We start from the raw sequence: 14,915 nt of genomic DNA, 5'->3' as shown, positions 1-14,915 counted from the left end.
TTGATGGTAGGCCCAGGGAGTCCAAAAGGACCAGTGTGCAGGGCCCTGTGCAGGGTCCTCGGCCGTCTCCTGCCAATGGCCGAAATCCGCCGAAGCCGCCTGCCCCTGAGGAGGGTAGGCCGATCTAGAGGCCCCCTCAGAGGAGCGAGATGCTGATCTCGACGGCCAAGGCGGTGCTGAGCGCGATGCAACCGGCTCCTGATGGGACGGTGCCGATCGGTGCCGGTCATAAGGGGATCGGTCCCTGCGCGGTGCCGGTGAGCGGTACCGGGATCGAGATCGGTGCCGGTAGTCGCGTCGGTGCCGAGACCCGGATCGTGAGCGGGACGATGACCGCGACGAAATCTGGTACCGGGAGCGGCCCCTGGAGGTCGAGCGGCGCTCATACCGGTGCCGAGAACTCTGCCGGGATCCCGATCGGTACCGGTGGCCGCGCCGGTGCCGAGAGGTAGACCGGTGCCGCGACGAAGATCTTGGCCGCGAGTACGACCGGTGCCGAGGTGATAGTCGGCGCCGGGACTGCGAGCGGCGTCGGGAGCCACTCCGAGACCTGGAGCGGTGCCGAGAGTCCACGGCCGGAGACGGTGGGCGCACCAGGACAGGCTTGCCCCTGGATTGCACTGGGCGGGGTGCCGGCGGTGCCGGAAGTAGAGGCGGTGCCGACTCCGTGAGGGCAATAAGGTCCCTCGCCATTGCGAACGTCTCCGGGGTGGAAGGCAGACAAGGCTCCACCACCGACCGAGGTGGGGATTCAGTCCGCACCGGACTCAACGGCCTCGGTGCCGAAGTCGACGGTGCTGTTGGCCCTTGCTTTGGGCGTTCCAAAGGCGGACGCGGCTCTACCCCCGGCACCGGGGGAGCCGGCGTCTTCAGGGCAGCAGTGTCCTGAGCCTTACAGGCTTTCTTGTGGCCCGGAGAAAGAGACCGGCGCCGAGTCCCTTGAGACGGCCGCGGTGCCGAAGTCGGCCGGTGCCGTGCGGACTTGTCTGTAGTGCCGGTAGGTGCCGCCGGGGCGCTGCGTACCGAGGCGCTCGGCGGCGGGGCTGGGCGCGCCGAGGGAGGTACCGGGCTAAGTGCCGCCTCCATCAGGAGCTGCCGAAGCCTGAAGTCCCGCTCCTTTCGAGTTCTAGGTTTAAAGGCCTTGCAGATCTGGCACTTATCCGCCTGGTGGGATTCTCCGAGGCACTTTAAACAGGAGTTGTGCGGGTCACTGGTCGGCATAGGCTTCGCGCAGGACGCGCACTGCTTAAAGCCAGGAGCCTTGGGCATGAGCCCGGCTATGCGCCGGGGGGGAAAAGGGGGGAACAACCCCCTTCACCCCCGCTAACTACTTACAACTACAACAAAGTAAAATAAATCACTATCTACAGAATCTAACACTATAATACAACTATCTACACGTAACTTCAGAAGAGTAACTAGGGAGAGTGGAGAACAGCTATGCCGCGCTCCACAGTTCCAACGACCGTCAGGGGCGGTAAGAAGGAACTGAGGGGGCGCTGGGTCGGCTGGGGTATATATCCAGCGCCATGAAGGCGCCACTCCAGGGGGCTCCACAGCCGACCCACCGGGTGTTGCTAGGGTAGAAATTTCTCCGACGATCGTGCACGCGGCGCGCGCACACCTAACTGGAATGGATATGAGCAAGCACTCGAAGAAGAATAATTCTTCTGCTCCACTCCACGCTGATTAGGCCTCAACTGGAGTATTTTGTCTATTTCTGGGTGCCACATTTCAGGAAAGATATGGAGAAATTGGAAAAAATCGAGAGAAGAGCAACAAAAATGATTACAGTTCTAGAAACAATGAAATATGAGGGAAGATTGAAAAAATTGGGTTTGTTTAGTCTGGAGAAGAGAAGACTGAGTGGGGACATGATAACAGTTTTCAAGGACATAAAAGGTTGTTACAAGGAGGAGGGAGAAAAATTGTTCTTAACCTCTGAGGATAGGAAAAGAAGAAATGGGCTTTAATTGCAGTAAGGGAGGTTTAGGTTGGACATTAGGAAAAAATTCCACTCAGGGTGGTTAAACATTGGAATAAATTGCCTAGGGAGGTTGTGGAATCTCTATCTTTGGAGATTTTTAATAGCAGGTTGGACAAACACCCATCAGGGATGGTCTAGATAATCCTTAGTCCTGCCATGAGTGCAGGGGACTGGCCTAGAGACGTCTCGAGGTCCCTTCCAGTCCTATGATTCAGCACATGGGTGGGAGCCAGAGAATCCTGAGCTCAGTCCCAGCTCTGCCCCGAGCAGCGTTAAGAGTACGTTGCACTCCCAGAGCCCTTCACAAAGAGCTGCTAGCCAGGCAGGTCAAATCATTAGCCACACTGAGCAGCTGGGACATGGAGGCCTAGGGAGGCTCAGTGCATTTCTACCGCAACTACTGAGCACGAGTGGGCATTGCAGGACCCCATGTGGTCGCCTCCATAACACCCAGCTTGATTCTCAGATCCCAGGGCAGCACGTGGGGCTGGTGCTAGAAAAGCCATCGGTCTCCATGTGAAGTGAATGTATCTGGGCTGGAGTCACTGAGAGACAGGCAAGGAGCCGGCCGATGCCGTGGTCACCACCACTTGGCACAGTGTGATTAGCATGTGTATTGGGGTGGTGCCCGCAGGAGGTCGGGTACCGTCCCTCCACAGGCAGCTGCAGGCCCTGCCTCAAAGAGCCTCCAGCCGAAGGGGGAGGAGCAGAGCTGAATTGGAAGGGTCAGATGATCACATGTGCCCAACTCCCACTGAGAACACTGGAGAACCCTCCCACCCTGGCCCCATTGAGAACAATGGAGAATCCCCACCCCCACCCCATTGAGAACAATAAAGAATCCCCACCCCTGGCCTTTTTGAGAACAATGGAATTGCCAAGGGCAATATCAGAACCAGGATCAGAACCCAGGTCCCAGGCCCGATCTAGGAGCCCACAGGGCGTCTCCCCTCAGAGGGCAGAAAGGGCATTTGGAATTGCTGATGAAGAGGGATGGAAGTGCCCAGTCCACTGACCTGGTGAGGACAATGCAGGGCAAGGCCAGCCACCCTGGCCTATCAAATCTAAAGGTAAAGAAAAATCTCCATGTTCACAGGGCTTCTTGGTGTTGGTGAGAATTTCCAAAGCCACATCCTGGTGAGAAGGAAGACAGAGGAAAAAGCATCAGGAGCTGCTAAAAGAGGGGACTGTGACATCATACTTTGGCCTTTTTCCTCCCCCACCTATGCTGGAAGCAACAAGAATGCTGGGAGGACAAAGACTTCAACTGAGGAGACTGGTCCCAGGCTTAAAAGGGGAAGCCTGTGTGTTAAGAACTGTAACCTCTAGTCGGGTGAGAAAACGGCTTGATCCAAATACTGCCTGGAGTAATAAGGTTTAAGATTTAGACTGTGCACTTACCTTTTATTTTCTTTAGTAACTATCTCTAACCTTTTCTGCCCACCACTTATAATCACTTAAATTGATCTTTCTGTAGTTAATAAATCTATGTTATATTTTACAGAAAACAGGGTGTTTTGGTTGAAGTTTTGGGAAATCTCAGCTGAGGTTACAAAGGCTATTCTATTCAAGGGACACCATAATAGGACCTAATCACAACAGCTACACCATGAGAGGCTCATTCACCTGCACATCCACCAATGTGATATATGCCATCATGTGCCAGCAATGCCCCTCTGCCACATACATTGGCCAAACCGGACAGTCTCTATGCAAAAGAAAAAATGGACCCAAATCAGACATCAAGAATTATAACATTCAAAAACTAGTCGGAGAACACTTCAACTTCCCTGGTCACTCAATTACAGACCTAAAAGTCGCAATTCTTCAACAAAAGAACTTCAAAAACAGACTCCAATGAGAAACTGCATAACTGGAATTAATTTGCAAACGGGACATCATTAAATTAGGCTTGAATAAAGACTGGGAGTGGATGGGTCATTACACAAAGTAAAAACTATTTCCCCATGCTAATTTTCCCCATACTGTTACTCATACCTTCTTGTCAACTGTTTGAAATGGGCCATCTGGATTATCACTACAAAAGTTTTTTTACTCCTGCTGATAATAGCCCACCTTAATTGTTTAGTCTTGTTAGAGTTGGTATGGCAATACCCATTTTTTCATGCTCTCTGTGTATATATATAGATATCTATATCTATATCTATATCTATATCTTCCTACTGTATTTTCCACTGCATGCATCTCATGAAGTGGGTTTTAGCCCATGAAAGCTTATGCCCAAATAAATTTGTTAGTCTCTAAGGTGCCACAAGTACTCCTTGTTCTTTTTCCTGATACAGACTAACACGGTTACCACTCTGAAAGGCTAGTGTGTGTCCTCTCCACATCGAGGGAGGGGCAGACTGGGTAATAAACTTACACTGGCCAGGCTTCTGACCAGGGCAACATGGTACAGTTCCGGGGTGCAAGGCGGGGGACTTGGGAGATTGGCTGGTGCCTTTCTCTGTGTGATTCGTATGCGGCTCTGGGAGCATTCACGCAATCTAGCTGGGTGGGGGGCTCCACATGTGGTTGTGCTGAGTGATCACAGTGCTTGGAGGGGTTTGCTGCTTGTCACTAGCAAAGCACTGTGAGAGACAGCCCAGGCTGGAGAGTGAAGGGGGCACAGCAGTATCCCAGGTCCAGGGTGTACCCGGGGATCCCATCACACAGAGCTGTGCCTGCGAAAGGACGAGAGGGGCACATGAGCCTCGAAGGGTCCAGTCTGCCTCAGTCCAGCTCTGAGGAGCCTGCTTGGATTCTCCTAACCGGGTGCTGGAGGCTTTGCCCTTCCCTCTGCTCAATGCTCATTCCCTTGGCAACCCTCTGCAGGAACAGCAGCTTCTGCACATGGCTCTTACAGCCCTTGAAAACGTCGCCTCCAACCCCAGATTTCAGTCTTGGACAAAACTGCCAAACGGAGCCGCTGCAGAGCGGAGGCAATGGGCGCAACTTGCAGCCTCTGAAACTTGCCCCGGGTGGGGCCTGAACTCACAGCCCATGGGCACCCCGGCGATCCACGGGCCACAGCCCGTCCCCTGGCACCCCTCGGTTACTGTGACACCAGACTGCCTGCAAACCCGCTGGCTCCACGGAGCCCCAGCCTGGCTGCACATGCGCCTCCCATTCTCTGGGGCCTCAGTTCAGGTCACCCCCCTCAGGTTCTGGACGTTCCCCTCAGTAACGTTGGGAATATTGCTCCCCAGAGGGGTGGGGGGGGCACGAGCTGGGGTAAATCCCAAGCAGCTGAGATCAGTTCGGGAAAATCAGAGCCAGAGCTGGAGCCCCAAATGCGGGCAAACATCATGATGAGAACCTGGTGGTCGTGTAAATCCATTTTATGAGGGGGCTGTATCTTGAGCTCCCCCACTCAAATGACCCCACATGTGGCCCACTAGCCCCACCCTGCCCTGCCATGAGGCACAGCACATCTCAGGCCAGGCTGTGGATGTCAGAGCACACAGACACTCTTTAAACAGCCAGCGACACTCAACCTCTGCTCGAGCAGAGCTGCTGCCCCCCTGCAATGTGCAGCACCTGCCCATGGGGCCGGCCGCGCTCCCCAAGCTCCCCCCGCGGCAGCATCTGTCTGGTCCCCTAGTGCCCAGAACCCAACGCCTCCGCCCGCCTGGGGAACAGTTCTGGGGAGTGACTTGGCCACTGGGCAGCCGCTAGATGCCGTGGTGCGCGCGGTGCTGGGTGCCATGGGCAGCACGCCCACCGCACGGGCGCTGGCATGGTGAGCAGCCCATTCCACTATGGCCGTCTGACTGGGCTCCCAGGCCCTGGGGAGGCTGCCATCACTCAGAGCAGCCCCCAGCTGGGAGGGAGCCCTGGTCTCCTGACTCCCAGTCCCCTGAGGGCTTTGGGAGGACATCATCCATCCCTCCCTCTGGCAAGGCAGGACACCAGCTGCTCCCGAGGACGCAACTGTTAGGCACTGGCTGGGATTGTTCACTGAAAACACAGGGCGAGGTCTGTAAAGGGGGACGTGGGCTCCCAATTCCTGTTAATTTCAGTCCCTGAATCCCCTTGTTAGGAGAATGTGAAGTAAATAGGGTAGAGACTAAATAATAATAATCTTGCTTCTGGCCTTGCTTTTAGTGTAAACAGGAATAAGCAATCAAGAGAATGTAAGTTACAGCACAGGGCTGCACCCCGACTTCTTCCCCCCGCAGCTGGTAGCCTTGAAGATAAAGGGCTAATTGAGCAAAGGGTTGCCATAGTTACCAAGTAGCTGTAGGGGAGGAGACGCAAAGTGTGCGAGGGAGTGACCATGAGAAAAAGAAACCTCGCTCCTTACCCCTCCCATCGGGTACAAAAGAGGCGGTCTCATCGACCCCAGACTCAGGACCCCCCAGAACGGAACAGGACCGTACACTGGAAGGGTGGTACCAGGGGAGGGGCACTACGAGTATAATTCAGTTTGCCGAGAAGAGGGGGGGGGAAGGGAGCTCCGTCGGCGTGCGGAGCTAGGGGTCAGGAGAAGAAGGGGGGGTCTATTGGCGTATAGAACAGTAGTTGGGGAGGGGAAGAGGAAAACTCTGTCGGCGCATAGAGATAGCCCGACTGGTGTGAAGGCCTTCGGAACATTGTTGCACCAATAAACCCATTGAATTCCCTGCAGACTGGACTCTGGATTGTTATTTTCCAGCAAACTGTGTCTGGGAACTGAGAGGGAGGAAGGAGCTGGACCCCCGCCAACACCCCTGTTGCCAACACCCCCTCATTGCCCCCTCTGCACATTTCACTCAGGCGGCTTCCTCCTCCTCCAGGCTGCCTGGGACGGGCAGGAGAGCACTGGGAGCACCAGAGGCACCGTCTCCGGGAGCTCCGTTCCCACACCCAGTGCCACCGCAGGTCCTGCTGGCCGGGAGGAGCCATTTCAGAAAATCCTGCTCTGCCCCTGTGGCCCCGGGGAGCAGGCTCAGTCGCTCTGTGGCGAAGGTGCACGCAGGCCGGTCGAAGGGATGGAGCAGGCGCGGTGCAGAGGGATTCCTCACAGAATAATGCTGCCAAACTCCAAGCCTCTGCTGGGCATGTGGGACCTGCCATTCCCAGGGGCTTCCCATTCAGCCAAATGGGGGCTGCATGTCATGGGGAAGGCAAAGGGCACCTCCCTGACCCCAGGGCGACCTCCTGGCCTAGGTCAAGTCTCTGCTCTGAGGCAGGGAGCTTCTCAATTAAACAGCTTAATTTTATCATGGGAAAACCGAGTATTTCCCCACCTCCCCTGCTGAGCTGTGTTAGCTGAAACTCCTCAGAAAGTTCAGCATGAGGCCGACCCCTGGCTGAGGGAAATTTCAGCCCCAAACATTTCAGTCTGACAAAGTTACATGAACTGAAAATTTATAACAGGTAGTGCCAGAGAACTGTAAGTGGAGGTAGCGCTGCCAGCCCCGCATGTAATATCCCTGTGCCCAGGAGTGGGGCGGGATGGGGCATTCCTGCTCCCTGGATATGCCAGGGATCTGTCCCAGGGCCTGGGCCGTGTCTGAAGGTGGCTGGGGAGGTGTATCCCAGGCCTGAGTTTGCTAGGAGCATCCCTGGTGATTCATTGGAACAGGACGAACCGTTTGGTGGGATTCACCCCTGGATGCCAGCATCTCTGGGCACATCGGAGCCAGTTTAGTCCTTTCAGGCTACAGAGGAGTGTGAGGCCTGGCCAGATACAACCCTACCTTAAACAGGTTGTAGGCGTCAGGCTGAGGGGGGATACAGCTGCTAGTCCCTCTGCGCCGCCTCTGGTAACGAGCCTCACGGAAGTTAAGAAATGGACGTCCTGCTTGTCCAGCCTCTCCTTGTTCTCCTGCGTGTCCAGGCACTCCTTTAGGTCCTGTGTGTCCAGGCACTCCCTTACTTATGTGTGGACAATCATATTGCAGAGTCACTTGATCTGCAGTGGGATAGCCTCCGTGGGGAAAATTGCGGAGCAAGTTATAGACCTAAAGACAAACACAGACAGCGTCAGCCATGAAACCAAGACATGAGCTATCCCAGGGCCAACTCCTGCTCCTCCTCCCACTAGCACATCACCCCACAAACCTCCGCTCTCACCCCAGCCTCATCTCTAGCCTGGACACCTCCTCCCACCCTGGCCAGCACCCAGCCCCATTCCTCATGTGGGCATCTGTAACCCTAAGTGCCCTGTGACATTATGACCCATATTCTTCATAGAGATATTGTAATGATGTGATTATGGCATAACTAAGATGTGTTTGACTCCCTTAGGGAACTGATGGGCAGGATCCCCTGGGAGAATAACATGAGGGGGAAAGGAGTCCAGGAGAGCTGGCTGTATTTTAAAGAAGCCTTACTGAGGGCGCAGGAACGAACCATCACGATGTCCAGAAAGAATAGTAAATATGGCAGGCGACCAGCTTAGCTTAACAGAGAAATCTTCAGTGAGCTTAAATACAAAATGGAAGCTTACAAGAAGTGGAAACATGGACAGATGACTAGGGAGGAGGATAAAAATATTGCTCGAGCACGCAGGAATGTAATCAGGAAGGCCAAAGCACAATTGGAGTGTTCTTGTGTGTATGTGAGTTAATAAAGATGAATTTGTGTGTTGTGTTGATTGTGAGAGCAATTTATAGATGTTCTTTAGGTATTACACACAAGAACTGCTCTCAGCCACCTGTGGAAGACGGGCTATCTGAAGCGGGCGCATCACCTAGCATCACTTCAAACTGTAAGGCAGTATGGCTTGGAGCACTCTTTAACTTGTTTTGATTATTATTGTGTCAGGGATTGTTGTTTGCACCAATAAAAGGTGCCTTGTTTTGGAAAAGAACACTGCTTGTGTCATTCATTTATTGGAAGGCTGTATCAGTGTCCTCCAGGTATTTCCTCCGTCACCCTGGGAACCCATACATGACAAGAACAGATTGGTGTGATTATAACAGGTGGGCTGTTGTGAGGGAACCCTTGGTAAACCCAGGAGGGGGCAATAGGTGGGCTATTTTGGGGGTATCTTAATTCTGTTTTCAGGGTAATAACTGGCCCATCAAGTCCTGTCTCCTGCTGCCCCACGGGGCTTGGGAGGCTTCACTCACCGTGTGCAGAGCCCGTGAGCCCCTGGACGGCAGGCGCCAGCGACGGGCCGAGTGCGATTCTGTATCATCACCCAGGCAGGGACAATTCCCACAATGCACCTGGCCAGTTGTCCCCTGCTGTACATGGGAGGCAGGAAATTCTCCTGCCCCTGCCCCTGGGGACCAGCTCTGCTCTGGAGAGCGAGCTCCGGTTACCCCGGCCATTATCTCAGCTCCGAGCTCCATGTTCCCAGCCGGAGCCGGGGTGAGGGGGTGCCGGGAGGGGGGCATTGCAAGGGCTGATGGGAGAACAGGCAAGGCAAGTGGGGACCCCCCCAGAGTTAGGGGGTGACAAGTGCAATGGGAGCAGCCCCCAGACCAGGGAGAGGAGGCCTCGAGGGGTGTCCCCCAGCGGCCGTGCATCGCCCCTCCCTGCGAGGGGGGAGGACTCGTCGGGGGAGGGGCCGGACGAGCGGCCGAGCTGCTCTGGACTCACCGTGTTGACGCTGAGCTCGGCCTCGGGCTTCATGAGCAGCACGCTCTGATCCACGGCGCGGACGGCGCACAGGGACCCGGGGGCAGCCTGCACCCGCAGCTGGAGCTCTGAGCCCGGCAGGGCCCGGTCCTGCGAGAAGGCCAGCTTCACCTGGTGAGGCACAGCGCGTCACAGGGGAGGGGGAGAGAGACCCCCAGGGGCAGGAGGAGACAGGCCCGGGCAGGGGCAGGGGCGGGGGCAGGCACCGAGTGTCACTCTGGCCCCAGGCCCCGCTGGCTGAAGGGCTGGGGCTTTGGGAGTCCGTGCTGGGGGTGAGGGGTCCAGGCAGCCCAGGCTCATACAGCGCCCCGTGGGACGGCTCAGGGAGCTGCAGTTATTCATAGACACCCCGGGGGGGGGGGGAGATAGGAGGTGCAGGGGGGTAGGGATACGACAGGATCGCCAGCCCCACCAGATAAAACTCATGAGTCAGACCCCCAAAAAGTCCTGAGATTCTTGACAAGGACGAAGCCCTGGGCTGCAGTCTGTCTTCTGGCTTCTCCGCTCCCCCTGCCCCTCACAATACCAAGCAGATGCCAGTTGCCGGGGGGGGCAGCCGCCATTTCCGAGGGGGGCATTGAAATGCCTCCGGGTAACAGTGCACTGCCTCCCCGGGCTGGGGGGTAAGGGGGACAGAAGGGTCACACTTACCCCCAGGGCAGTGGGGTGAAGTGGGGGGGGGCAGAAGGACTCAGCCAGACCCCTACAAGATGGAGGGGAGAGGTGGAGGAGGAATTCTGTATCTTTACCTCCCTAGTCCCAGAGGAGAGGGGCCTTCCCCCCAACTGACCCCTATGTGCAGTGGGGAGGGGGCTGACGGCTGGTCCCTGGCAAAAGCTTTTCTCAATGACAGGGACGTCCCCCTGCTGGCTGCCCAGAGAGGGGAGCCCCAGCCTTCATGGAGGGAGTTTCTACTGCTCATCTGGCTAACAGTGGGAGTCGGCTGCCGGCCCAGAGGAGGAAAGGGCCCCTCCCCTCATGACACTGGTGCCCCAGTCGACTGGAGGGGCAGCGCCCCCCTTAGAAGCCCTGTAAAGAAATATGGCCAGCTGGCCACCCCCGCAAGCCTCCAGAGGGGAAGGGGGCTCAGACCATCATATCCTGCCCCCCGCCCCAGGAATCTCCCAGGGTGAGCAGGGGCAGGCGCAGGTTGGAGGATGGGCAGTGGGTAGGGCTGAGGTGGCAGAAGTTCTGGGGGGTTGGGGGAGCAAGTGGCTGCGGAGACTGGGGAGTGGGGAGGGCTCAGGGCAGCAGGTACCTGCCGGGGAGCCCAGAGTGGGCCGGGGAGGGGCCGGGTCCTGGCCAGTGGGATGGGAGGGACAGAAGCAGGAGCTCTGGGGAGCTGGGTACAGGGAGGCGAGGGGTGGGACAGGTAGGCAGCAGGTACCTGCTGGGCCCGGAGTGAGAGGCTGAGTCCACGGGGGAAGCAGGATCGGCTAGGGGAGGGAGGAAGGGTTTGGGGGAGCAGGTACTTGCTGGGGCCAGGGAGAGCGGAATGGGAGGGGGGGAGGGCAGGCACCTGCGCCTACATTGTGCGGGGGCCGGAGTTTTTCCTGTCACCGCGGGAACGCCTGCAGGTGGGGGCAAAATGGCTAGTGATCAATTCACCAGAGCTGGCACTACCGCAACGACCCTGGTGCTGCTGTAAGGCCGCGGAAGGGAGGGGCCGAGGGCACCCAGCGATGCCTCTGCTCAGGGCTCCTGTTATGGGGCAGGGAGCGATTCCCCCACCCCCAAGGCCCCTCCGCCCCATGCTCACCTTGTTCGGGAGGCACTTGGCCATGTGCAGCCGGGCGCTGTCGGCAGCCATCTCACCATCGGGCAGCACCGTGTAACCCAGCACCATGGCAGCGGGAGCCAGGTCAGCGCCGACGGGCAGCTCCACAGAGAAGGAGCCCTTCAGCCCTAGGGACGGTGGGAAACACCCAGGGGAAGTCAGGCCCAGCCAGCAGAGCCCCCTCCCCCAACCCAGCACCTGCTCAGGGGGCTCAATCCCCAGTTGCCCCCTGGGCGCCCCCCATCTGCACAGACCCCTCCCCCGCCACTTACCAGCCCCCTCCCTGAGGTCCAGCCCCTTGTGGAGGATCCTGGCGATGGCTCCCTTGGCCACGACCTGTGGAGGAGGAGACGGGAGTCACTGAGCTGTGTGACGCTGTGTGGAATCTGGGAGACACTTTATGGTATTGTTGATACCAACATTATAAAATTGCAGGGAATCTGACCAGATATGCCATGGAAGGTGTCTGTGAAAATGGTGCGATTTGCCAAGTATGAGGATCTTGTTTATATGTTTGTATCACCTTTGTATTGTGTTCTAGGTCTGTGTGGTACATCTGTATTTCAAAACTCAGGCTGTGGTTCTGGGTGACACCACTAAACAGATTGGCATCAGCACTGCCGAGCCTTTTCGATGGCCCATCACGGGTCATCAGCCCGACAGTGAGCCCATTGAAAGGAACTAGGGGCTACACCTTAGGAGCCAGCAAGGCATGTAGGGGCAGGCTGGTGGACAGAGAACTCTAAGGCTTTTCTATGCCATGTGCTGTGCAGCTTGTGTTTGGGACAAAGGAAGTACCAGCCACATGGCAAAAGGAATATAAAGGGCAGCTGCATCTTTTCCATTTTGTCTTCATTCCTGCTTCTTACCTCTGGAGTAACTTTTCTACAAATGAAGCACTGAACAAAGGACTGAATGACACATTCAAGCTGTGCATCTGTTCCAAAGGGACTTCATGCCAGCAAACTCACCAATACTGCTCAGAACCAGAAATATGGACTTTTAAGTCTCTGTTCCTATGTGATTGTTTTACCATTTAACAACTCTCTTCTTGTTCTTTCTTTTTTCCTTATAACAAACCTTTTGTTTCAGACACTAAAGGACTGGCTGGCAGCGTGATATTTTGGGTAAAATCCAAACTAATATTGGCCTGGTGACATGGCTGACCCTTTGGGGTCAGAAGAACATTTTGTATAGTGAGCAGAGGTTTTAAATGACTTCTCACTGTCCTGGACCTAGGTGCTGATTGGAAGCCAGAGAACTGGAATGCAGTAAAGGGGGTTGTGTGATTTCTTTTTTAGCTTCTTGATAACCAGAGTGGGGAATCAGGAGCAGTTTGCGACTGGTTGGTGAGTCCAACTTCAGTGTGAACCACCAGTTTTGGGAGAATCTGCTCTTTTTTTGCAGCCTGCCCTGACCTTGGCATTTCCAGTGAGGGCTGCCCCAGGCACACTGGGTTACAAGCTGATGCTGTACAGAGGGCTGACAAACGCCCCGACGTGGGGGTGGCCACGCAGGCTGGAGTCAGGCCAGGGTGCGGCCTCTCCTCCTCACGGACTGAGCCAGCAGAGGTGCAGGTGCAAGTAAGCACATTCAGGCAGGTATCCCATTCCCCAGCCCCCCAAGGCCAGCCAGCCCCTGCTCTGGGGCCAGATTGGAACCAGGGCCCCTAGTGGGGAAAGGGGAAAAGCCCCGTCCTGATCTAGCCCCGCCCTTGTAATTCAAAGGAACCGTTCGATTCCCCACTGCTCTCCTGTGGGGATACAGCACTGATAGCGCACCTCATGCTCACACACACACACACGTGCATATGCTTTAGTCTTCCAGGACGGGCTCACCAGGAAGATGAAATCCAGGCTCCTGGACCCGTTCCCCAGGGCCTCCCGAGCAATGACGTAATCGACCTGGAGCTGCTGGGCCTGGTCGCAGGACAGCATGCCTCCCAGCGAGCGGATCTTCAGGAAACTCTGGCTCTCGGAGTAGAAGGGCTCCAGGTGACGATCGGCATCCCGGTAACTGGGAGAGACTCTCCCATACACAGAGCTGCGATCCACCTGCTTGTAGCGCCCCTGGGGGATAGAGAGAGCGATGGGGCTCGCCGGGGAGCAGAGCACCCAGCACAGGACAGGAATGCAGCCGGGGCAGGGCAGGCGCTGATGCTGCCGGCTGAGCTCACCCCCATGGCCCCTCGCCCTGTGTCCGTAAGAGTGACATGGAAAACCCCAGCGGTTCGAATGGGGCAGCCCAACAGCGGGAATGGGGCAGCCCCTGAGCTGAGCTGCCCGAAGGGGGCGACCTTCCTAACTAAACCCCGCCCCAAATATTAATGAGAAGACAAGTGGCGGCACTAAGATGCCGTTTGCGTCACCCCATTGATGGCTCTGCTGGTGTGTTCTGCGCCCCCCCCACCCCGCCCCACCGTCTGTCCTGGCTATTCAGCCTGCAAGCGCTTTGAGCAGGGCCATTCTACGCTGGGTGTGTGCAGCACCCAGCACCATTGGGCCCCAATCCTGGCTGCTCCTTAGGCACCACTGTAATAAACATCAACAATCACAGAATCAATAACAGAGACTGGAGTGCAGGGGCCCCACTGGGGCTCGGAGGCCCGTCGCTTACCTTCAGAGTGACCCACCCGGTCCAGCTGGAGGTGTCCAGCTCGAAGGAGGCTCTGCCAGACTCATCGGTCAGGAAGGTCTGGTTATTATTCTTATCCCCATAGCTAACAAAGAGCTGCAGCTTCTCAGTCTTCAGCACAGAGCCATCTGCTGCCTTCAGGAGCATCTGAGCCAGGAGAGAAAGGGGCAGATCAGAGGTGAAAGGAAGCCGGTGCAGTCCGGTACGGCGTACCGGCAAGAGCCAGTACGCCGTGATGGACTAGACCAGCTTCCATGGTGGTTATTTAAAGGGCCCAGGACTCCAGCCTCTGCGGGGAGCCCCGGGCCCTGTAAAGCGCCTCTGGAGCACTGGCAGCCGGGCTCGGGAGGGGATTTAAAGGGCCCGGTGCTCCGGCCGCTGCTTTAATTCGCCCCTGAGCCCTGGGGCTCCCAGCCACCTCTGCAGCTGGTAGCTCCGTGGTGATTTAAAGGCCCTGGGGCTCCCAGGCACAGCCGGAGCCCCAGGGCCTTTAAATCTTGAAAGGCCCCACCTCTTCCAATTGAGGCCACACCCCCGCTCAGGACTCCGGTGTACCGGTAAGTCCTTTAAGTTACTTTCACCCCTGGGGCAGACGCACCACTCAAGGGAGCAGACTCCTGGGAGAGGGGAGGACTGGAACAGCAGGGGGTGCTGGGCTCAGGATTGGGCTCACTAGTGGAGTTGGGATGGGGGTGGGGGCAGGACTGGAACAGCAGGGGATGCTGGGGTCAGCACTGAGGGTTACCGATAATCCCGTTACCTTGCCAGTGTAGGGGATTCCAGCCTTGTAGGTATTGTCATCGTCCTCAAAGGTCACCGTAGCGATTTCAGACACGATGTCACAGCTCTTGGTTGCGTTGAGCTCCACCCCTAGCAGGAGAGGAAGGGACGATAGGAGGAAGGTGCCAGGAGCGAGACCAGAGCTCAGGCTAAGTCCCAGAT

The 14,915-nt window shown here is 56.6% G+C and overlaps 1 protein-coding gene across 1 annotated transcript in view; it reads right to left on the bottom strand.

The window, feature by feature from the left end:
* The window catches only part of LOC135894693 (alpha-2-macroglobulin-like protein 1), a 55,760-nt gene that overhangs the window by 30,465 nt on the left and 10,380 nt on the right, over window positions 1–14,915 (bottom strand). Inside the window, exons 10-18 of the mRNA XM_065422831.1 lie at window positions 14,734–14,843; window positions 13,956–14,120; window positions 13,178–13,408; window positions 11,612–11,675; window positions 11,322–11,467; window positions 9,524–9,673; window positions 7,672–7,935; window positions 3,070–3,121; window positions 1,244–1,267 (exon numbers count right to left, since the gene is read on the bottom strand). Coding sequence (XP_065278903.1) covers window positions 1,244–1,267; window positions 3,070–3,121; window positions 7,672–7,935; window positions 9,524–9,673; window positions 11,322–11,467; window positions 11,612–11,675; window positions 13,178–13,408; window positions 13,956–14,120; window positions 14,734–14,843 — 1,206 coding nt within the window. The remainder of the gene's footprint in view (window positions 1–1,243; window positions 1,268–3,069; window positions 3,122–7,671; window positions 7,936–9,523; window positions 9,674–11,321; window positions 11,468–11,611; window positions 11,676–13,177; window positions 13,409–13,955; window positions 14,121–14,733; window positions 14,844–14,915) is intronic.

The sequence above is a fragment of the Emys orbicularis genome, chromosome 25 (assembly GCF_028017835.1).
Source record: "Emys orbicularis isolate rEmyOrb1 chromosome 25, rEmyOrb1.hap1, whole genome shotgun sequence".
Classification (NCBI taxonomy): domain Eukaryota; kingdom Metazoa; phylum Chordata; order Testudines; family Emydidae; genus Emys; species Emys orbicularis.
The sequence above is the reverse complement of the archived record's forward strand: the minus strand, read 5'-3'. Positions and strand labels throughout refer to the sequence as shown.